Here is a 24941-nt window from a genome sequence, read left to right as displayed (position 1 = left end):
CTTATTTCACTTGGCATAATACTTTCAAGATCCAGCCAGTTTGCAGCATATATTGGTACTTCATTCTTTTTGTGGCTGAATAACTTTCCTTGTATGAACATATCGTGTCCACTCACCAGTTGATGGACAGAACACACTTGGAGCCTATCTCAAGCTTCAGTGGAGCATCAAAAATGCAGGACCTTAAGATTTATAATTTAAGCTAGTTTCCAACAAATACCTCTTCTCCTTCTGGGGGTAATAGCTCCCACCTTGCCATTAGACCCTGGGTGGGGGGCGGGGCAGAGGGGCAGATTGGCAAATCACCACAGTCCACCAAGTGACCAGACACTTCATACTTGCCATTCATGAACTGGTGCTATCTGGTCTGCTTGACCATAAAATTGGACATTTCAAGAAGTGCTCAACTTGCAGAAAGATGATATACACAGGTTGATGCCTAACTGTTCCTGAAGGCACAGATTAAGGAGCCAGTCAGTCCTACCCCAGCATGCTGGGACTGGCCACACTGGTGACCTCAGCCAATGCCCGTGGCCTTGTGGCGAATTCCCAATGACCAACTGGTCAAAAGAGATGGCAAGATTTAGATGGCCTTCTACCAGATGCTTGCACCAGCCCAAAGTGGGCTGACAGTCATTGTAGCCCCATTGGGGGCAGCCAAGGACAGGAAATCCTCCCAGGGCAGCACTGTGGCTGTAAGATGAGATGGCCTGGAGGAAGATTGTGTATTGATCCAAGGCGTGGCTAATGGCTGGCCATATAGTGAGAGAAAGTGTCATGCTTAAAAGAAACCCCAGCCTTATAGACATATAGCATCATATGTATATTATATATATAATTATATAAAATTAGATTAATGCTATATAGCATTAATCCAACTTTATTAAAAGATTTTATATAGACAAAATATACTTTTATAAATATATTACATATGCAAGCCATATTAATATATTATACATTTATTATATTATACATTTATTAAAAGATGTATACGTATATGCGCGTGCATGGGTGCTCAACCACTTCAGTCATGTCCAACTCTGCGACCTCATGGACTCTGTAGCCCGCCAGGCTCCTCTGTCCATGGGATTCTCCAGGCCAGAACACTGGAGGGGGTTGTTGTGCCCTCCTCCAGGGGATCTTCCCAACCCAGGGATCAAACCCTTGTCTTGTATGTCTCTTGCATTGGCAGGCGGAACCTTTTACCACTAGCAGCAGCTGGGAAGTCCTGTATATGCATGTATCCATATATACGTACAAATAGTAATATTAAAACTGTGTATACCATAATGTTATCATTATAGGTGGCTTTTATTTTTTCCATTTATTTGCTTAGACTTTTTTTTTCTTTTTTTTAACTGATTATGCATTATTTTTATAAACAGAAGAAAAGTTAAATACTATTTTAAAAAGAAACTTCCTGATGGCTTGGCTTCATAGAAACACCACGCTCTGCGGAATTTCTCTTGCTCTGAAGTGTGTCTTCTGTAAACAGCACTGTGGTTAGACTGTGGACACATTCTGCTGTGACCCTTTGCGAGCCTGGTTTGGCATGCTACACTCCAAAAACACTGGAATCACGAATTGTATAAGTAACTCAGTGTTATAAATAGAAGGCAAAATGATACTTTCCGTTGATCTAAAAGTACAGAAGGCAGCTTGACATCCCTGAGATGAAGCTTTGGGGTGAGGCTGGCTGGGGTTTGAGTCCTGACTCTGTTGTTTGTCTCTGTGGACAACAGACTGGACCTCTGAGTCCAAATCTCCCCTTCTTGAAAAGGAGAGGATGCCAGCTACTTAAGCTACCCTGGTGGTGTGATCAAAATAATTGACAGCGGCGAGTTACGTAGGCCATCTAACGTCCAGGGCTAAGCTCTGCATACATCTGATGTTGGCACAGGAGGTAAGGGAGAGTGGATGATGGGTGTGGATGACTGAACATTTCCAAGCTCTTAAATGCTGCTTGCTTTCATCAGCAAGAAAGGGAGTCAAAGTCTCAGTTTCCCTCCTGCCCAGCAGACTCTCCCCTGGTGGTTCAGATGGTAAACAATCTGCCTCCAGTGCTGGAGACCTGGGTTCAGTTCCTGGATCAGGAAGATCCCCTGGAGAAAGGAATGGTACCTAATCCAGTATTCTTGCCTGGAGAATCCAGGGACAGAGGAGCCTGGTGGGCTACAGTCCATGGAGTTACAAAGAGTCGGACGGGACTGAGTGACTAACACTTTTAACAGACTCCGATGGACTAAATCATAGAGCACAGAGTGGAGAGCTGAAGAAGGCTTCTCACTTCTCCCTCGGAGACCAATTCCCTGGGAGGTCACATCCAAACACATCCAGGAGCACATGAGTCTCCATGAACACTCCTCAGTTAGATGGGAAACCATTGGCTAGGAGAACAGTGTTTACAGATTTTTAAGCTTATGAAGCAAGTCTGCTCTGGTGAAAGCATCACAGGGCACTGTCTGTTCTCTAGTTTGGGAAACTCCTTAATTTGAGAAAGATAAACTCCTTTCATCCCAAGTGGATGAAGCTTGAGAGCAATAAGAGACAGCGCTGCAGTTAGAAAAGCTTTTGATCAACTTCCATGGCCACAAGAGGGCTTCTCTGGTAGCTCAGCTGGTAAAGAATCTGCCTGCAATGCAGGAGACCCTGCTTCAATTCCTGGGTCGGGAAGATCCCCTGGAGAAGGGATCGGTTACCCACTCCAGTGTTCTGGCCTGGAGAATCCCAAGGACAGAGGAGTACTGTGGGCTACAGTTCCTGGGGTCACAAAGAATGAGACCCGGCTGAGAGTCTAAGCACCGCGCAGCACATGGTCGCAGCAAAGCCTCAGGGTTTGTTCTGTTCAGGATCTTCCCCCATGTCAGGAGGAGGAATCCGGAGCTGCAGGGGCACCGGCAGTGAGCGCTGAGCCCCGACTGTGGGCCCCCTAAAGGCAGAAAGAGCGCTTCTGCCAAGTCTGCGGGTTCAGTGACGTCAGGCCGTCGTGCTGAGAGCCTGCAATCAACGGAGCTGGAAGCACTGAACGCCCGCGGGCCCCTGCACACGTGCCTTAGTCACACCGGTCTGGGTGTGCAGGCTGGGTTCTTCCCTCGGGCCCCTGCACACGTCCTGCACACATGCCTTAGAGTCACACGGGTCTGGGTGTGCAGGCTGGGTTCACATGTTTGGACCATGGGTCGGGACCACGTGCTCCCCTGAATCCTAGACCCCTCATCTATGAAATCAGAGTGCTGAATGCATTCTTGAAAGTCATTGTCTCTAATCTAACAGAAGGGCCAGCATGATACTAGAGAAATGGGGGAGGTTCAATTATTACCAAGTTCACTTTCCTTAAGGCAGCTGGAGACTTCCTGGAATTTCCTAGGGAGCTGACAGTTCTCCCTATAATTCTAAGGCAACAAGGGAGAAAGCAAAGAGGATGGACTCAACCACAGCTCTGAGCAAGGAGAACTGCAGGAGGGACAACCCAGGGAGCCACTGTCCTGCAATGCTCTTCACAGCCCTCTACATCGCCATGGCCAAGTCCCATGGCAGAGCTTGCCACCTCTGAGGTATCTCCCGACAACTCCAAGTCCTTTTGCCCTCAGCGCCAGCTGTGGTTACTGAAATGTGGGTCAAGTTATTCCATCAAATGAAGCTGCTGTTGGTGGTTTGGTTGCTAAATCATGTCCGACTCTTGTGACCCCATGGACTGCAGCCCACCAGACTCCTCTGTCCATGGGGTTTCCCAGGCAAGAACAGTAGAGTGGGTTGCTATTTCCTCCTCCAGGGGATCTTCCCGACACAAGGATCGATCCTGTGTCTCCTGCACGCAGGTGGATTCTTTACTGACTGAGTCATTACATGAGGTTACTTAGTCAACTTTCAAACCCTCTGAATCCTTTAGAAAAGAATGAAAAAGATATGTGTGTCTGTGTACGTGAGTGTGTGTGTAAGCGGGGGTGAGGGGAGAAGTAGGGGGAGGAGGAGGTGAAGGAGGGAAAAAAAAGATGAAGAAAGAAAAAGAGAAGGTACAGTTCTTTCCCTGATGTCGTCTATTATGTCTGGGAATGACGGTCGTGCAGAAACATCTGGGACTCATCACCTGCCTTCTGCTCCACCAGAGAAGAGATGATTTCTGGATATTAATCTAACATGGGGGCACTCCATAAGCCTACCAAAGGGAACAGCAGGCTTTTCTAATTTATTGTGCCAGATGAGAGAATTTAGAGATTTGAGGGAAAGTTTTCATTGCAATGTCAAGGTGGGAGTCCTCAGGACTCCCCCCACCCCCCACAACCATCCAGATAAGTACAAGCCCCATCTGTTCCACGGAAGACTCAGACTGAGGAAAACCAGCTCACATTCTTGGTTTAGTGCACATACTCGAAAGAAAAAAATAAAAAGTTCAAGGACTTTGAGATGTTAGTCCTCTAGGGTAAAAACAGAGTTGCACTTTAGACACAGTCAAGCTGTTTACAACTGCAGTTCTCTTCAGTAGATACTGATGATTACTGTACTAAATAGCTCGAAAAAAGAGTTACCTATAGGCAAGACTGACATTCAATTCACCCCTGGCAGAACCAAGTTGGTCAAGTAGGAAAATCACAGTCCAGAACTGACAATGAATTTGTTATCACAGCTGACCATTTAGATCTCACTTCAGTAGATCTCGGGATGATTCTGAAATGATTTCCGGGTTGCCCGAATTCCTTTTATGAGGAAGGAAGCTCCAAGTTAAGAGTGTGTGTAGGAGTGTGGTCCCGACAACGTATAAACAGATGATTAATAACCAGGAAAGAAAGCATCATACTTTCCAGAAACAATAGTATTTGTTCCTTAGATAAATGGAAAGGATGGTTTTAAGTCAAAAGACAGCTGAAAGAAGTGGTCTTTTATTTTTGATGGCTTTAAAAAAAATGAAATATTTATAGAAATTTAAAAAAGTGATCATTTGCTTATTGTTAATTGGACCGTTATTTTAAATTAGGGGGAAAAAAGGTCTCCAGCTTTTACATGTTAAAAATTGCAATTGTTTATTAGGGGCTCAGGACCAAAACCTCTCATTTATTGATGCTGATGACATATACTCGGCTATTAACCTCTGTCAGTGAAAGCAGAGCATGTCTTCTAAGTTCTAGCATTCAATGAGAATCTAAACATTTCCCCCTCAATATTTTTTTATTACAGACAATTTCTGGTTCAGTGAAAGTGCAGTGCATTATAAGACAACATTCAAAACACTAGGGAGAAATATTTTTTCAACTATTTATCACCCTACAGGGTTTTCATTTTCTGCTGACTCTTCTAACTGGAGAATAGAGGGCCTCATTCGGAGTGGGGGTGGGAAGCTATTTATGAATAGTTCGTGATTTGGAGCAGCTGCTCTTCACTATATATCATCCTTTTTTGATAAGCATGTTTTCACCAAAAGCTACCACTAATAAGCGGGTGCATACGAAACAAATCGCTGCAGAGCTGTTACCTTGAAAGAAAGATGTCAAACAAAAAGCTCCTCCAGGTTGAAGTATCCTTGAGTTTCTTCATTATAGGAGAATAATAAATCTGAAAACAAGTTGCATCTTGGGAATCTAATGTTCCCGATAGAGAAGAATACTGTCAAGGAGTTTCCATGCAGCTTTCACTCTGGACTCAAATGAAAAACATAAGAGGTTGCATCCTCAAGGGAATTAGAGATGCTTTCACTCAACCTGTACACACAGGGTGGGCCTATCTGGGTTACACTGTAAACGTTTTGCTGCCAAGCTGGATACTTACTCTTACTTATACTGTGCTTCCAACTTGAGACAACAAAGTGGGAACAACTCTGAACTGGAATACCGTTGCTGGCCATCCATGTGAAAAAGATACATAAGCAAAAAAGGTCCTTTCTCTCAACATATTTATGACAAGACATGACTGATTCATTTTCCCACAGTGTACTTCTAAAGGTGAAAAAGTCAAAAAATCTGTTATCCTAATACTATTTTGTTAAAGTTTCATTAGGAGATGTGTGATATTAACATCTTTCCTGCTAAAGCTTCAATCAACAGACTGAATAATTCTGCAAATAAGACACCATAATCTAACCCTTGAATACAACTGACAAAGGAATGGATACAGTTATAAACATACCAAAGTAAAACTGACCTTTAAATACTTTAAAAAATAAATCTTATCATAACTTCTGGCAGGAGGGTAAATGGACACAAAATTGGGAAAGGTAATGGGACAATATATTTTAAAAGTCTTAAACATGCATGCAGATTTTGACCCAGGAATTCTAATTTCAGAAAACATTCAGATTCCTTTAAGGATGTTCGCTGCAGCCTAAAAATTCCAGCATCAGGAAAACGTTTAAAGAAAAGTTCAACAATGAGAAACAGAAGGAAAATGATTCAAGGAAAGACCTGTTGTGCAACCATTGAGAGGAACATGGCAGAAGAACATTTAAGAATGTTTAAAGTCATGAGAAATGTTCATGAAAACTATGGGGGAAAAGCAGTTTGCAAAATAGTTTGGACTAGGTGGCCCCAATTTTGTTTAAAAATATGTAAAAACGTTAACAAGAAATACATACTGTATAATACTTGTGATCATCTTGGGAGATATGACAAGGTATAATTCTTGTTTGCTTCTTTTCTGCTTTCTTGTAATTTTCAGATTTCCTGTAACAAACATATATTTGTTTTTAACAAACAAAAAAATTAGTATCAGTGAGGCATAACACATAGACCAGACATTCTAAATGTTTATCTGGTCCCCATCTATGAATGGCTTTCCCAGTTCTCACACTACTTGTATGATACTGCACTGCTATTGTTTGTATGCGTGAATACATATGTGTGTGTTGGAATCTCTCCAGCCATGTGCAGGGCAGTGGTCACGTGGTACAAGGGTTCAGGAGGGATTTGTATTGTAAGCCTAATTCTAATTTTACTCAAGTTGTTGTTCAACCACATAAATATGTGCTATCTCAAATATATTGCAAGTATCAGTTTCTGTTTTAAAAGTTCCTGATAATCACGCCTCTCTAGGAACGTTGATAAGAATGCCACCCCCGCCCCTGCATAGATATCAGAATCAGAGCCACATGGTTTTTCTTAGAGGCTTCTTGGAAGAACGGACCTTTATTTCAGTCTCTTCATCTAGTTAGCCGCACTTTAGAAGCAGAATGAAATGAGTTCCAGGTGATTATCATGGATCTGAGTCTTTGTCACAGGTCATCTTACGCTCGGTGCCCACATTCCGTCGGCCACTCTCACGCATGCCTTCCTTGGTTCGCGCGTGTGTTCATTCATTCCTTCATAAACATCGAGGTCTGTGTCTGCACAGGAAAAAACATCGATGCCTTAAGGCACAGCCCTTGCCCTCCAGAAGTTCCTGACAGACTGATGGGACAGAAAGACACATAAACAGACTCTCGTGAGATGAGGTGGAAGGTTGTACCCCCCAGGATCCTCCTCCTGTAGGTTCTTTTATAACATGAACCCCTTTGGAGAAGAGAACTTTTCTAGACAGCTGTTGGCTTTCCTCCTGTATCCGAGAGACAAGGCTGTAGGAAAGAACTGATGAGCAGAGACCAGGATGAGGCCCAAGAGAGATTCACCTGTCCCTCAGGTCCACCCAGGGGCAGCCTTGGGTACGGCGCTCTCTACAGAGCATCCTTAAAGGGTGGATGTGGCATTGAAGGTGGAAGCAACGGCTCCAGGGGTCTGTGGTGGTGAGAGGATGTGCCAACAGCTGGCACATTATTCACTTCTAGTAGAAACCTTAACATCTCCAGATTGTCTTAAGGATGAGGCTTTCCGTTTAAAGAGGATTCTTGTAATGGTAGGAAGGAGTGTTTTAAAGGATTTCCTGTCCTTGGGAAATGTTAGTGGCTGTAAAGAACGTCTCCATAAAATGTGCTTCAGCTTGGCAAGTGACATACCCTCGTGTTTGGCTTTTTAGAACTATGTCAGATTCTGTTTTGCTTAAACATTCATTTGTATTATTTTGTGGTTATGAACAGGGAGCGGGAACGGCAGAGGGCAGATTGGGAGTAAGGGAGTGACAGATCCAGACTCCTCTATGAAGATAGATAGGCAACAAGGATATATTGTGCTGCACGGGGAACATATAGCCATTATCGGCTAATAACCTACGATGGAGTATAACCTGCAAAACTGTGTGCTGTGTCTGTGTGCGCTCAGTTATGTCCGACTCCGTGCGTCCCCATGGACTGTAACCCGCCAGGCTCCTCTGTCCATGGGATTCTCCAGGCAAGAGTTATTGGAGTGGGTTGCCATTTCCTACTCCAGGGGATCTTCCCGACTCAGGGATTGAAACTGCATCTCTTGAATCTCCTGCATTGGCAGGCAGGTTCTTTACCACTAGTGCCTCCTGGGAAGTCCATTATGTAATATATATAAACCTTAAACTTACATAGTGCTGCATGTCAATTATAACTCAATAAAACTGGAACAATTTAGACCTCATTTACTTTTCTAGTTTTGCAAAAATCTAGTCTATGTCTACAGGGCCCTAAATTTTTAAACTGGATCTGCTTAATGGACTACCTTTTTTGGGTGATACTTTTTAATGTCTATGATTGAGATATATTTATTAGAAATTATGATAAGAATTTTAAGTACAACATGAATTGATAAATACTAGATTCCAGATGTGGTAAGAAGTATCTAAAGATCCTTAATTAGATTCTTAAAAAAAAAATCATTCTCTTTTTTCATATTTATTTTTTTGGCCAAGTCACATAGCATGTGGGATCTTAGTTCCCTGACCAGGGATTGAACCCACGCCCCCTGCATCAGAAGCTCGGAGTGTCAACCACTGGACTGACAGGGAAGTCCTCTAAACTAGATTCTGAGGGCAAACGAGTTAGCTGTGATAAATCATTTGGGAAGAATGTTCAATTACTAAAGTAACGACTAAGGAAAACGAATCAAGCACCAGCTTATCCGGGCTCTGAATGATTCATCGTCCCCCTCACGTGATGGCTTTTACTCTGCCCCTAAAAGAAGAGTAATCCTTACCTTTAATCCTGTTTTTTCCCCCCTCTTAATCCTACCTCATCCGAGGAAATTCTGGATTGCCTTTTACTGAGACCAGGAGACTGTTTATGCTCTGGAAAGCAGGAAACACATAGACCTGCAACTTGAAAAATTAAGAAGGCTTCTTATACTCAAGAGAAATCTCCAAGGTCCAGCGTGTAGTTCCCATCAGAGGTGAAGTGGCCAGAAAGTGCTGTGAGGAAAGGAAGGACTTGGCTGCCCAGGGAGGATTAAAACACAAGATGCACCTCACTCACAATTTATCACCCTTCTTCGGCTTATTGTATTCTTAAATGTTTTATATTTTCATAAACAGTATTCTGACTTTAAAATAATATGTGCTTACTGTAGAAAAATTGGAATAGGTGAAAAACTAAAATTAAGATATGGATTTCATAGAGGCATGACTTTTAAGAAGAGTGGAATTAGAAGACTATTCAAGTTACCTAAAACATTGCCCAGAGGGAACTAGACTGTGTCATCATTGCTTCATCCTGACCTGAAACCACACCCCAGGGGAGGAACTGAAAGACCATTTCTAAACCCTGGGGCCACAGAGAATAACTGTTCCAGCTTACCTACCAAATAGGCCAACTGCCAACACCACAGCTGATCTAGAGCTTGAAGGGAGGGGATCTGGTGCACAGTCAATCCAGAGCAAAGTTTAAAACTTTTTTTTTTTAAGCTAATTTGAGTATTTGGGAGTAATAGCAAGGAATTTTGCTACTACCTGGTTAGGCTTTTAAAATAGTCACTGCTGCAAAATGAGTAGTCACAGCTGGGGACAACATCAAAGGCAGATGTGACAACAATGATCAAGAAGCAAAAATCAAGGACTTGTTTTAAAAGTGTGAGATGGGGGGAGGGGAGAGGGATGAGCATATTAAAAGTGAGTTTTCGTCAAAATCTCACAGATGTTAAAAAAAAAAAAAAGAGGTTGGAGGTTGGGAAAAGAAATGACAAGAAATAGAAAACCATGTGGTTAAGATAGACCAAAAAAAAAACAAACAAACCCTGAAATCGAGAAAGTAAACTTTTCATTATAGTTTTATGGAACATTTGCCTAAATAGTTAGCTGTCTTTACATTTAAGATACGGTTAAAAAGAAACATACTGTGTCCATGGTCATCAACACCCCCACCACTTTGGGGAGACCCTCTCCACACCCACAGTCCCTTACACCCCCACAAAAGGACTCCCCATATTCAGTGGGTGAGGTCTGTTCCTGTCACATGTTAGACAGCGGCTCATTCAGTGGCTCCTGGGTAACAGCCCAGGAGTGAAGGATGGGGATGACCTTGCGAGAAGGGACTAAAACCTCCCAATCCGCCTTTAATAAGCCCCTAAGGTTGTTGAAATCCTGCTAGAAGCCACCTGACTGAGCCCATTTCTTGTACAGCCCAGCCTACCTGAACTTTCCAAGCTCATAAGGACCACTGAGAAACAGTCACAAGAGGAGATTTGCCCCCTCTCCACCGCCCCCCGCCCCACCCTAGGAAATCCAGTACAGTATAAAAGTGGAATACGTTGTTTAGTCAATGTCGTGGTTTCAGGTGGGAGTCCGAAGTCCTGGCTTTAAAATGAAAATCAGGAACACAGAGTTGGAAACAGCACATTTATTGCAGGAGTGGGCAAGGGGCCATCCTCTTGTCAGGACACAGAAGTGGGAAGGGATATTCAGGGAGGCCTTGTGATGGAGAAGGCATTTGATCTGGACCTTGAAATATGGTTACAATTCAGATTTGCAGAGACTGGAGTGGGGAGAGAAAAGTAAGGTCTTATCAAACATATGGATATTGCTCTTAAGTCAACATACCACTTTCTTTCCAAGTACTAACAGTGTAACATAAGGGAAGGAGCACATTAAATAATATTAAATCGTGCCCTTTTACCATTTGAACCTTAAAATGCTTTAGAGCAATCCCATTAGGAACTAACAAGCCCAAGGTTTACGATCTTCACAGTACTTCCATATTAAGGAAGAATAAGTTGAAGATGTTCCATTTTTTCACTTCCATGTTTATCCACATTTATCTAATCAGTTTTATAAAATGCAAAGGATGAGCTACTACATGTGTACACTGTAAATGGATGATGGATGGCGGATGGTGGGAGCTGGAATTCTTCTCACGGCTGGGGTGGGAGGTTACAGATAAGCAGAGGGAGGAGGCAAAAGGATCTGTATAGCAATGGATCAGAGTTGAATACATCAGTATGAATTCACATTTAGCTTATGAGAGATACCGATGTTCCACACAGAGATATTTATTGACATGTATGTACACAGGTTAGTACACACACAGGTATCTCCTTGCTCTATCAGCTGAAGAAACTTCAGAATTATGGCTCTCCAGTACTGGTGAGTGGGCATAACTGTCTCCTAGATCTTGGTTTCTACTGTCATCTTTCAATATAAGAAACTAGGTGCTCCATAGAGAAGTGACCGATTCAGAGATTGGAGTGGGATATACAAAATGAGCCTAGAGCATCCTATAATGCCAGGAAATTAGGACATGCTCACAAAGAAACGAACAAATCACCACGATGATGGGGGTAGGCCAAAGGGATATGGGAGCCCACCAGAGGAGCAAACGAGGGCAGAAGCTGGAAAAACTGAGGCAAACCATACAAGAAGTATTAAAGGACTACAACCTAACACATAAAACAAGGGCGCATACACTGTGAGCGGACACTGATGTGACTCAGTTACGTAAAAATAAATGGGGAGGAAGAGAGAAGTCTCCCTTGCAGAATTTCAAATAATCTATTTAAATTCTCCACCCTTCAAGAGATGGAGGGTAAATCCTGACTCCAGTGTGAGCTGAGTTTAGTGACTTTCTTCCAAAAAGGACAGCTGGAACTGAGGAAAAAAGCGTAACTTGGCAGTGAAGAGACCTCACGTTATCTTAAGCCAGGCGATTGAGGTTTCCATCAACACTGATGAGTCATATTGTTGATATGCATTCTTGATATATGATGCCAATGATACTTGACCTCTGTGACCCCCTCATAACCTATACGCCCAGCCTAATTTTCAGAAAAGCATGAAACACCCAGATTGAGGGCTATTATACAAAATTCCTGAGCAGTACTCCTCAAAACCACCAAGTCATCAAAAACAAAGTCTAAGAAACTCAGATCACAGGAGACTAAGGCCACATAATAATGTGGTGTCCCAGACTGCCTCCTGGAACAGAAAAATGACAGCTGAGACAAACTAAGGATATCTGAATAAAGTATTGCTTTAGTTCATAATGTGTCCATATTGGTTCATTAATTATGACCAATGGACCATACTAAAGCAAGGTGTTAATAATAGGGGAAACTATTCCCACCTATTATGTTAATAATAGGTGATGGGGTGTAGGCATTCTCCGTACAGCAGTCACAGTAATTCTGTAATTCTAAAACTGCAGTAAAATGTTTGCCTAAAAATGCAGTGGGGGGGACTTCCCTGGTGGCTCAGTGGTTAGGACTCCGTGCTTCCCCTGCAGGGGGCATGGGCTCAATCCCGGGTGGAAGAACTAAGATCCCACAAGTCATGCAGAGCAGCCAAAATAAGTCTAAAAATTCAGTGGAAGTGCTTTGTTCTCAATAAGCCATCTACACAATATTCTGACTGCTGAAATCTTAAGGGCAGTCTCTCAAAGCACTGGGAGTTCTATCAACTGGCTAGAGCAAAGTCAGCTGTAAAAAATAAGCTCTATTGTGCCCATTCGCCTGGCTTCTTATAGGGCCAGATGGAGCCCCTGGTCCATCTCATTGGATCCCTTTTACAGACAGGAAACACGGAAGGGATACAGCTGTGGAAATGGCATCTCCTATTTCCAAGGGTATCTCTCCCTGAGAATCCTGAAACGTTCCCAGCCTGAATATCGATCTCTTGACAACTGACACAGATGTCCCATAACTGCCATCAAACACATATGAAGGGAAGGAATGGAAAGAACAACCTTTGTCTTTTCCAATCCATTTAAGATTTGCTAGTCTGTCACACGTCCTGTCAACAATGGCAAGCAGCAAGAAGCTGCACCATGTGGGGAGACCCACTGCTACCTTTGCCATCAGATGGGATGGATGGCAGCAGGGGAAATCTCATGATTGCGGGAGAAACTCAAGAAAGAGATTTTAAATGCTAGAACCATTGAGCTGTTGTTGACATTGAACGAGGTGCTTTCAGGGTGATTTTTTCCCTACAATATAGGATACAGTAAGGAACAGCAGATGCTGGCTTGAAGCATGGACACAAGAGGGTTCCAAACCAATTTCCCAAGATAACAAATTTTCAATACATCATTAAAACAGAGATACACTCTCGTTTTGTTGTCATTTACAGACTATTAAAAAATACAGAGATCTTTGGTCTAATGCAATATCTATGTAATCATCTATCTATCTATCATCATCCATCTATATATATGAAAGTTTCTAGTGGTTTCTCAGGCCTTTGATAGCTGGTGATAAATTCATATCCCAGTGCTGGAGAACAACAGACTGTCGTGCAAAGGTGAGTGGAAATGAGATTAAGCAAAGATAGTGGGCTTTGTATACAAGGAGTGTAAGACTATAAATGTGAAATTTAAAGTGCTAGTAATAAAAAAAAAAATAAAGTGCTAGTAATCAGTTGTAGTTATATACAAAATTACTATGTATATAACTTATCATGTTATTATTACATATAATACAATAGAAATATATACATTGTATATGTATCTCAATTATATACAAGTATAAAGTAATATACATTATATTAATTTTATATTTTATATTGTATTATAATGTCATTAACATAATTCTGTTGTTGTTCAGTCACTACATCGTGTTTGATTCTGTGACCCCATGAACTGCAGCACACTAGGCTTCCCTGTATTATTATTACTAATATAATTAGTGTTATATCCTATTCTGTATTATTATATACTACATTATTACAGATATACACTTGAGATTAGGAAAGAGTCCAAGCATTAATAGACTAGAAAGTGTAACAAAAAATTCTTAGTTTTATATAGAGAAAAGAGTAATAAAATGAAACAAACGCCGGGTTAACAGAAAAGAAAAACGATGCCTGGAACTTCACAGCAAGGAAGAGAAACAAGGGGCCGTGAGGGAAGCTGGTCCGGAGGCACGTGCTGGATGGACTTTGGGGGCTGCCTAAGTAACCCACGGACACCGTCAGTCAGACACGCCCAGGCTGACACGCTCATTCCGCGTGAGCCACAGACACAAGCCCTAGATCTGACTCAGGAAGACAGAATCCGGTCTTCACTGAACATCAGTCGTTCAATCTTGCCCTTTGAATTCCAAGCTAACGTCTCTGGTCTTATTTCTCTTTTAACACACTGCATCTCTCTTCCCCCTTTGACCATCATACTTCTAACGCACTGCTTTTGAGAAGATTCACCCCAGACCTCACCCAGGCTATCATGCATGCAGATGACTTGTTTTTTCTTGCAATTCCCGCGCAGTGTGTTACGCTGTGTGAACATTCATCACACACACTTACCCCATGGGTTGGATGACTAGCTATTTGCTTTACAGGAAGAGTCTGGAGCCACGGAGCTCCAAGAGGGGGAATGTCACTAAATCCAGGTATTCCCACAGTAGGGGTAAGGTTTCACAGTCAAATAAATTATGAAAGTCAGGTGAATAACTTCTTTTTATTATTCAGCAGCTCTTGATTTCACAGCTGCAAGAGCGGAGATGACAAATATCGAGGACTCTGGATTTTCCTTATGGAGGAAAAAACACACCACTCTAAACACTTAAAAATAAGTTAAAACCATACCATTTCCTTCCGAAAGAACAGATTTTTATGAACTGCGACCATTCTCTCAGAGGAGTCAGAATCCTGCCTCCACCTTCTTGGTAAGTCAGTACATTTCCTCCTGTGTCCAGTTCACTGGAAGGTTCTGAAAGCAAAAAATTACCTTTCCTCCAGCACAGAGGTTTTTGCTCCTAGCATAAAATTCACAATGTACTTCTGGTATTCTTGTTTCCCCTATTACATGCTTGAAAAATGAAGTGTCTGTATAGACAAACTTAGACAACTAAAAATAAGGCTTGTCCTTCAAAGGAGTCCCCTTAGGTTTTCCACACTTGCCCAAATGGCTCTGTCATTGTTCAGAACACTTTTGGGAAGTCTGCTTTGGGTATCGCCTTCACAAGATAATTAGGCTAGACTTTACAGCTCCATATTGTTTTTGACTAATAATGTTGTTTCCCAGCTCCATCATTTGCTCGACAGCAGGTCACTTTTGGTTTGAAAAAAGGAGGTCCGTTCTCCCAGGACAAAGTTTTGTCACCACTGAGGAGAGTCAGAGGAATGGATAATAGATTCTGAAGGCAGTTAAATACGGAGGCATTCAAAACCGGTACAAAAAGGCCTCCCTGGAGTATGTGGATAGCTTCCGAGTGTGTGCTGGATAGGGGAACCACACTCATTCGGGGGTAGAAGCTATGATACGAGTGATAACAAAACAAACTGACCACATTACTTTATAATTTCATTTAGAAAACTTAATTATGTGCCTCTATAAGCCTCGCTCGGTTTTAAATTTGAGTAGCTGGCTAAAAATGGGATCTTTTTAAACATTCCTGGAAAAGATGTTGATCAGGAATTTCCATTTTCTGTTGTTTTATTTCAAAAGCTCTAATAACCAAGATTGTGCAATAAATTTTTGCTATGATGTAATATTAATTGAGGAGAGAAATAAAGTGGTCTCACGTAAGGTATTTTTTTTCTCAAGTACCAAAAAAAAAAAAAATCCACTTAGACATATAACCAAATGTTATTTAATATCTTAAAAAGTAACACAATCCAAAATGGATATTTCACACAACACTACATAAACAACATGAACACAATATTACCATATGGAGGGACTTTCAAATATAGACTTACAAAAATCCCTGTGCTTTTTTTTTCTTTTAAGTTATTATACTAAGCATGACAAGTAATCATCATTTACAATATGGTACACTGACACGATAAAAACCATGTTACAAATGTGCTGTTATAAATCAGTAACATTAGGGAAGACATTTCATGAACTGTAATTATTTCATATGAAATACTATACAATATAAACAGAACATCCATCTTGGATGACCTTTACAGCAACCAGAGACCAAGTAATTTAAAATTTTTTTTTTTCAGTGCAAACACATTTTATTCAAGGCAGTCTTGGCTGCAAAATTCCTTTCTAACATACAGTAAATCCCACTTGCACTTCTTAATTCATTTATCCTAATGCAATAGTCACATTCAGTCACTCGGAGAAAGATAACCTGCAGAATTGTGATCCCTTTAAACTGAACGTTGAAATTTAATTCTCCTCTAGACAGTTGTATCTATGTCAACTACTCTAAGGACCTTAATTTGTAGCTGTCAATACTTACATGAAGCTGACCCTAGGGCAGCTCTATGCCTGACCCGTCCTTGTATGTGGCACACACTGCTTTATCCTTCCGATGTAGAAACCCTGGAGGTGTATCGGGATCTAAGTGGGGAGGAGGCAGGGAGGGTGAACCGGGACCAAAGGCAGGTGAGGAGCTGTGTGTGTATACGCCAGGATGGATTCTGTATAACTGCAGAGGATTCGTGCTGGAGACCTCAGATCTCGGGTTTGGTACCTCTTTTGGGAGGCGGGGCGCAAGGAAACAGGCATGTCAAAACCAGGCTCTGGGCAAGGAGGGAGGCAGCTGTATGTGGACCAAACAAGCTTCTAGCCTTACCCTTGTCCAGGGTTATGGCCACCTCACCTGGGAAACCATCCCCTTCCTCATTGGCAGGGCGTGTGTGTGCGTATGTTCACGTTTGAGGGCAGCAAGGAGCAAAGAAAGCCCTGTAACTGGTAATATACAATCATCAGAAGAAGGTTTAGTCCCCCTCGAGCCTTGTAGAATTCTGAACCTTGCAAACCAGCCACTGTAAGTCCTAGAACAACTGTAAAAACACAGTCTAGCATGAGAGGAGCCATGGCTGGGATGGTGCTGTAAAAGACGCGGAGATGAACTCCATCGGGGAGACGCCAGTGTCTATTTCCAACACCCCAGGAAATAGAGTAGTGAGTTTTCTCATAGATCTAATTTATGAAACCTCTCCCGAATAAAAGAAATCTATGGGAAAAGATTGGATGTATCCGGAATACTGTAAAACCTTCTGGGAGAGTTGACAGAGTGATGGCTGATTCCTTTATCTTACTTGGCAAAGATAAGACTGATGATAATCTCTTTCCTGTCTGTATTTTACTAACCCAGAGCAAAGCAATGTCTTCCATGGCTTTTGCCTCCATTTTTCCTGTGTCCTAGCTTCCTCAAGCCCTCAGTGTGTGCAGAAATTTGAGGATGGTGGGGTTCTAAGAGACCTGGGGTGGGGTGGTGGAGAGTTGGAGGCGGGGGAAGGAAAGGATCACTTCCGCGGGGACCGCTGTTGCCCAACGGCGCGCTGCGAGCTGGTTCTGTGACTGGCCTGTGATAAACGGAGAAGGTCCTCGACCAGGATCTTTTATCTCCTAATCTGAGATTTAAAAAAAAAAAAAAAAAAACCCACTTGGAACTAGATCAGCTTCCCTGGCAACTCCGGATTCTTCGGATTAGGGCTCAGTATACTGAATTTCAGTTGTGCTGAGAAGCACTGTGGAGAGGACTCGATAAAAGTTTTTTTTTAGTGAAAGTTTCTGTATCAGCACCTCCCACTGCCAGGGGTAGTCATGTTCCTGAAAGATGGTATTTTAGCACGGGATTTAGAGAAGCCCAATAGGAAACTGTAAACAATCGTGTGCAATCCAGATCTACTTCGGACCCCAAGGGCATCTGAGCGGCTTTTTTTGTTTTTTGTCCAATTCCCAACACCCTGAACTTTTTGAATGAAAATGGACAAAGGTGTCAAGTTGTATTTGTTTTCTTTGACTTTATTAGCACACATCAGAAAAATAGCATTGTATTTCGTGATTTCTCATGATGGTCTATCAAACAGATAGAAAATAGATCACTGATAGCTGCCACTGTGTTTCTGGGTAATCTTATGTCACTCCTGTTTGTTCAAGTACGGGTATTACAGATAGGACCTGCATTGTGAACTGTGAATCCGAATGCTTTGGAAGCACTTTGAGATCCCCAAATGAATGTGCGGAGTGCTTGCAGGTTGTTGGTTTTTAATCAAGCTCCAAATGCTGCCCATGTTATAAATTGTGAGGCTTTTCAAATCAAGATCACTACTGTATGGTGAGCAATACGCCTATCATTTAAGTTAAAAACTTTATTTTCAAGTACACTTTGTGGTGATAAGTGGTTTGTCCTGGGTAGAATTTTACAAAGCTGTGCCAACCTAAAAAACAAACATGCTTTCATTGCTGCTGAACAGGTTTTTTTTTTTTTTTTCCCTCCCCATAGTGACTGCAATATAATTTAAACTTACATTTTAGAAACGCTGGTTGGATTATGAAAAAGGGAGACTGAGGAACAGCTGGTGTTCAGATCATTGTGATTCCAGATTAACTTTCACTGGATGCTTCCTGAACTTGGAACTTCACAACATCAGAGAAGCAGTCATTTATTACTTTCACCAGCGAGTCCTCCTTTAGCTTTTCCCGTTTTCTCTATTTGATGGCACCCCCCCCTTTCATATGCTTATGAAGGTCCCCTGAGATGTGCAAAATATATAAAATGAAATACAAATTATGGAACGGAAGTTGTGGATATAAAGCACAGCTCTTTTAATTCCAATGAAGTCTGGGCTCGATACGGTAGCATGCAAGTGAAGGCAGAGAGGCCCAAAGTGCTTCAAAGTCGACAGTCCAAATTTCTGGTGTGTCTTATGACCGAAAACCTAGAATTCAAATCAGATTTTCATAGGAGTAAATAGCTTGCTAAATTATGTTTACCAACTGGCTCTTGGCCAGAGAGAGCTCTTAGCAGGAATGAGGTGGGGGCAGGGGTAGGGGAGACAAGAAATTTAAACTTTTCATTCATAACAAAATCAAGTGCTTTCTATGGGAAAGAAGAGAGATGGGTTTACAGCTGAGAGTGAGATAATGCCATCAAAGAAAAACCATGGCAATGAGACAGTCACAAGTCCACATAGGCAACCACTGACACACACAGAGAATGCCATGGCCTAATGGTTAAGAACATTGTCAACTTTGCTTTTCCGAACAATACACTTGAACGCACTGCGGCCGCTTCATCAAATTTATGGAGGTAGTTATATGTAAAAATAAAAATTACCATAAAGTAATATGCTGTATCATAATAATACATAAGTGTGCAAAATGCCGACAGATGGGTTGACCCTTTAAAGTTGAACACTCACTACACAGAGATTCAACCAGATTCAGTTTTGTAAACCTTTCAGTTGATAAACTCTAAGTGAAGTCTAGGTAAGCAGCCGTGGCCACAAAGCGATCGTTTCACCGGAGGAAAAAGAAGCTGGCAAAGCTTGGAGCGGGTTACTGAGAACATCACCGCAGACCATCTGGGGTCACACTCGTAACGTGCTTCCAGCCCCCTCTTCTCCCCCATTCATTCAGGCATCCCAATTCGATTCAGACGGGCATGTATCTGCATGGAACGTCTGCTCACACCATATCCTCCTTGAAGTCCATCGTTTCTATGCTAATGGCTGCTGGTCTAAGGGAGTTTTTTTTTTTTTTTTCTTCCCTAAATCATGTACCCCATAGCATCGGGCAAAGAGTGTACACATTTTATTCAAATGTCTTCTGTAAACCTATTTCTTGTGAAATATTGATAAATTCATATTTTAAAGCTTCTCTTTAAAGGTAATGCTTTTCTTTCCTGTTCACACAGTATTTGATTATTCTAATGGCTACTTTAGGAGGATCAACTAGAGGCTGATGTATTGTTTCAATGGTTCTATTATTTATGAACTGATTGTATGATTCACGCTGGAGGGTAGGTTTAGGGGTGAGAAAAAGAGAATTTAGACAGAAGAATTTAGTAACTGTGTGGTATACAAGTCCCCAAGGACACAGACTCTGTGTATAATCTATTGGATACGTCATCATTCCTTCTGGACAAATTTAAGCAGTGAGACAAGAGTGCATTTCTGAGCAATCAAGGCATGCCTTGGAGGGAATAAAGCAGGAGATTGAATGCCAACGACAGAAGCATTTTAAAGGTGTGGGAGTTTGCCAAGAAACGTGCTCACGTTTCACTATAAGCACAAAGAAAGGAAACTATACTAAACTTGACGAGTCCAGTTTGACCCAACAAAACTTCCAGCTATCTGAAAAAGCATGAGTCTCTAAATGTTTCAAGAAACAGCCCAACTGTGTCTATTTAAAGACTCTACTCTTTAAACAGATGGCTAATGACTCAACCTAATACTGAAGCAGGAGTGTTTCGCCAATTTATGCCAATTCCTGAAATCCGAGGTGAAAATATTTTAGATTTATTTTGGGGTATTTATTTTGTGGTATATGGCTCCAAACATCACATGCCACTCAGCTAAATAAAACTTTTGGTCAGACCATTTACTGGTATCAAATGAAATTCTTTTGCAAATAAATTTCCATTATCTACAGATTTATTCCATGGTTCTCCTAAAATGAGACATGGGAACTTTTGAGACATCTCTTCCCTAGAGAACTGAATCTTGATTATTTGTAATCCCTTTGTTTCTGAGAACCTTCTCTGTAGTCATCATGACATTGTAAACCAAAGCAAAATGTAATTAACAAACCATCCTGAAATAAGTTGGGCTAAAAACTATACTATACATCCACCTAAAAATGCCTCCTGAAATTGGTTACAAAGTATCTGTAAACATTACTCTGGCATAGTTCATGTATGCATAATTGTTATTCTGATAAATTTAGGGGGCGTACAGTTAGGGTTCCACCACACTTGCAGAATGATCACATTCTGGTGTTAATTACATGGGCACATGTATATTTCTAATGAAAAAGTATTTTAAAGTTTTCTCTATAGATATCTTCCCAGGAATAAAAGGCCTGAAGTTCAACTCTCCCTAAATTTGCTCTTTCCTATAACCACTAAAAATTATCTCCCACAGCCTAATTTAGGCATTCTATTTAAAACTACATAAAATAGATTTATGTCCTTCCATTAGAAAGAATAACGTCCCCAGGCCATAGTCTTCATTTGTATCACAAAGAACATTTTGCTTTTAAACAAACTAATTACCATTTATCTCTGATAGTAAGATAGCATCACCCTTAAGTCTCACAAGGAAGAAATGCTCTTCCTTCACTATCTGATGAACACCTTTTTAAAAGTCCGCATTACCTCTCCCATTGCTCAGCGCTGTGCCCCAGCCAGGCTGGGGGACCCTTCCTTTGTCCATTTCAGAATCAAAGGCCTATATTCCTGTTTGTGATGATGGAAGGTTAAACATATCAGACAAGCATCTGTGACACTTAAAAAACAAAATCCCGAAAACAAACACTCCCAGTGTTTGGATCACGACCCCTTCTGACACACTTCCGTGGGCTCCTCTACAAAATTGTGTCAAAAAAACTCACAGTGCAAAATGACCGGGGCCTCAATGATTCACACACAAAGGGCTGGGGTCCCTTTTAGTCATTCTGGCATCAATTTCCCTCAAGGTAGACCCTTGCATTTGACATTTTGTGGTGGCTTAGTTATCTTTTTTTTTTTTTTTCTTTTGGAAGTGTCAAGGATCAGTTCTGTGGCACCATCTGGTCACAGACTGGGAGCAACACGCATCTGTGGCATTTTAGAATGGACTTGGCAACTGCAAGACATCGAAAATGCATATTACACTTACAGTGTCTAGACTTCCATATGTGTGCTCAGTTACAATTAGTGAAGCAAAAGTGTACATATCACCCTACTGCTATTCTTGTTGCTACAGAGCCATAAATGTGAAAAGCAATACTCTGAAATAAAGATTTTTCGGTTGTTGTTTTTTGCCCTAGCCTACTTAGCAGCACAGTTTAAGTCAACACAAAAACTGCCGTTGAGATGCTTGTCTTTCCAAAGATGTAAACACCAGCCACAGTGTCGTAAACTTGGCTGTATCGAACGAGACGGGAGATCGGAGGCAGGATGACTATCACACACTAGTAACAGAAGCTTGCAAGCAGTTGGAAGGTTTCTGTAATTTCTCAGCTTCGTTGGTGGGGGGGTCCGTACTTGCTCGGAAACTGAAGGCCGGGCCAGCTCCACCGTGGGCCGGGCTCCAGGTAGGGTTCTGACGACGGTTACTTTCAACAATGCTTGATGTGTTGGAAGCCAGGCTCTCCCGAGTGCTACAAGAGTAAAAAGGTTTTGTTTGGTTTGGTTTTTAACATAAATAATTATATATTGAGCCCTAGAGGAAGAGCAAATGATGGAGTTAATGGATTTCCTCTGGCGGTTTATCATGTCATGTATATAGCATCTCATAGTGATTATTCACATATGCTCCGGCAACTTGGACTCCAGAAGCTTTTCACAAGACATGTTATCATCAGCAGCACGCTGAGTAAAGGGTTTTCATACAGCTAAATATATGCCTTCCCTAGACTTTCATATTCAAGGAAACGCCTTCAAAATCTGACGTGATAGATGGCTCTCATGTTCCTTTTTTAAAAAGACCAGTCCGTAAATTATACATAGGTAATGATTTCATTTCAGGCTCAAAATTCATGGAGAGAATTGCTCCTGAATCAACTGCATACTTTTATACTAATGATTCTGTTTTCTTTCTTGCTTAGTAGATTTTTGACTCTGGAGGTGAACTTCAAGCAGGACACTAGCCAATTTGCAGCAGTGATGGGAATAACATTCTTTTTTAAAGACGTCATACCTCTGTTTAAAATACATAATGACGTCATATTCTGTTTCAAATACATAACACTTTAGTTTATGTATATTCTATTTCCAGATAAGGAATCTAAGGTTTTCTCTATTTACATTTATTTCCTCCCTTCTTCCACTTTGGTAGAAATATTTAATTTTTTAAAGGAATCTTTAGAGGTGATTTAAAAGCTTTCAGTATTTCGATTTCTCTTTTTTCTAATTTAGAAATACTTAAATCTATTTTATTATCCCAAGAGGTGTATAACATTTAACATGTCAAATGTGTAGGACGATGACAGAAATAAGATGACTTGGCCTGACTGATGGGAACTGAGTGAGTTTTTGTGTTCCAGGTCCTCAAAACGGTGATAACAAAACTTACCAGCTCACAAAGAGGTAGAAGGAAGCATACGATGCTCAAAACATCCACCCTATTGGATAGATTCAAGGTTTATAAAATATTCTGACATGTTGGTCCCCATCACTGAGTTAAAGTCAAACTACCCAGTGGGCATCCTCACCACCTGGCTTTCATCCTCATCTAAAACTCACAGCCAGTCTGTCTGAGCATTACACCTTGGCAGCCATGCCTGACAGGGCATTGCATTCTGACCCTTTGTGGCCTTAAGCTTGCTTCTCAACAAAAAACCAAGAGTTAGTTGTTTAAAAGGGAGTCTGTTCACCGACTACCAAAAAAGACAACTGGATGCTTCCTGACTGCAGAGGGTACCTCCAGAGGGTTCATACCTCCATAGAGGTAAATCAAGTTCTTTCATGATGCTTATGGTCAATCCGGGCATATCTAAGGAATACTCCGAAATATCATCACTAAAGTGATGGAAAACTCTAGACTTACCTACTTACCTGCTTTACACCTCCTCTAAGAAAATCCATCAGTGTTTTTCCAGGACTACAACTGAGAGTCAGGTGGAGGAAGGAAAAAGGACAATAAACATGCAGAACCCCAGAGAGGTCGTGACACGCTCCTTCGGTTTCATTTGTAATCACAGTAGTAACTTTTTAGGGTATTTGGCTTCCTCATCTTTAAAGCAGGGCGAGTTACATGCTGTACCTACTCAGTGAGTGACTCAAGAAGAAATAAGCAACCAGGAAAGATCTGTACACGCAAAAGCTAGACAAATGCGGGGAGTTATTTCTGGTGTACGTCTGGCATCTCATGAAAAAAATCAGTCTCCGTGGGTAGGCTTGGGAATCTATGTATTACTAGTGACTTTTTTTTCCCTCTATGGGAAACTGCATTTTGAGGTCCAAGGAATCCACTTTTAAACCAGTTTTTGAGGTGGGAAGTTAACTTATCAAGTCCCTACTGCATGTCAGGTACCGTCAACACACATCATTGCAACAGATGGCCTAAGGTGGGAGCTACACGTGCTCTAAGATTCCTCGGACTACCTTTGACCACGGCCAACATGTTAATAGTGATAAGCAGAATGGGGCATTCCAGTGTCTCCAAAGGATATATCTCATTACTACTGTGACACTGTGTACAGTGTTTGACAGTCAAATGGAAGGCTGTGGATATGATGATGAAACAACTTATGGAGATGGAGGGTGAGCAGTAACAACAGTCCTCACGTTTAAAATGTCACATTTTTTTTTAAAGAGAGCTAATGGAGTGCAATCTTAAAAATAAAATCTCAGAATTTTATAGGCAGCAGAACTGAACCGAGAGGCCCCGCTGTTCCGCGTCCTGCATGCGCTCCCCTTGGGCCCGCACTTGGACAGCACAGGACACATCAGACACGTGCTGGGCGGCCTGGCCCTCGGATTCTCATATTTTGTTTATCAACAGGTTTTCAGCCTTAACTCTGGAACAGCAGGCTTTGCAAGACAGGATTCTTCATTTGCAATATTCGATCTCACAGCAGAGTTTAAATTTCGACCTTGTTTTCTTCGCTCAACGCACTTTGAAGTGAAAGTGTTAGTCGCTCAGTCTTGTTCGACTCTTTGCGACCCCACGGACTGTAGCCCGGCAGGATCCCCTGTCCGTGAGATTTCCCAGGCGAGAATACTGGAGTGGGTTGCCATTCCCTTCTCCCGGGGACCTTCCTGACTAAAGGGGACTAAAGAATTTTGGAAATGTGGCCGAACACGACT

General features: G+C 41.7%; 1 protein-coding gene across 8 annotated transcripts in view; it reads right to left on the bottom strand.

Annotated features, from left to right (window-relative positions):
* Window positions 1–15866: 15866 nt before the first annotated feature.
* The window catches only part of STOX2 (storkhead box 2), a 195440-nt gene continuing 186365 nt past the window's right edge, over window positions 15867–24941 (bottom strand). For 7 of the 8 annotated variants that reach the window (XM_065947576.1, XM_065947577.1, XM_065947583.1 and 4 more), the window contains one exon: window positions 15867–22291. In XM_065947576.1, the coding sequence (XP_065803648.1) occupies window positions 22096–22291 (196 nt within the window). In that variant the 3' untranslated portion in view covers window positions 15867–22095. The remainder of the gene's footprint in view (window positions 22292–24941) is intronic. The other variant, XM_065947579.1, reaches the window with a different exon arrangement.

This window comes from Muntiacus reevesi, chromosome 10, assembly GCF_963930625.1.
Source record: "Muntiacus reevesi chromosome 10, mMunRee1.1, whole genome shotgun sequence".
In the NCBI taxonomy this organism is placed as follows: domain Eukaryota; kingdom Metazoa; phylum Chordata; class Mammalia; order Artiodactyla; family Cervidae; genus Muntiacus; species Muntiacus reevesi.
Note: the sequence above shows the minus strand (reverse complement) of the source record. Positions and strands in the feature narration are given on the sequence as shown.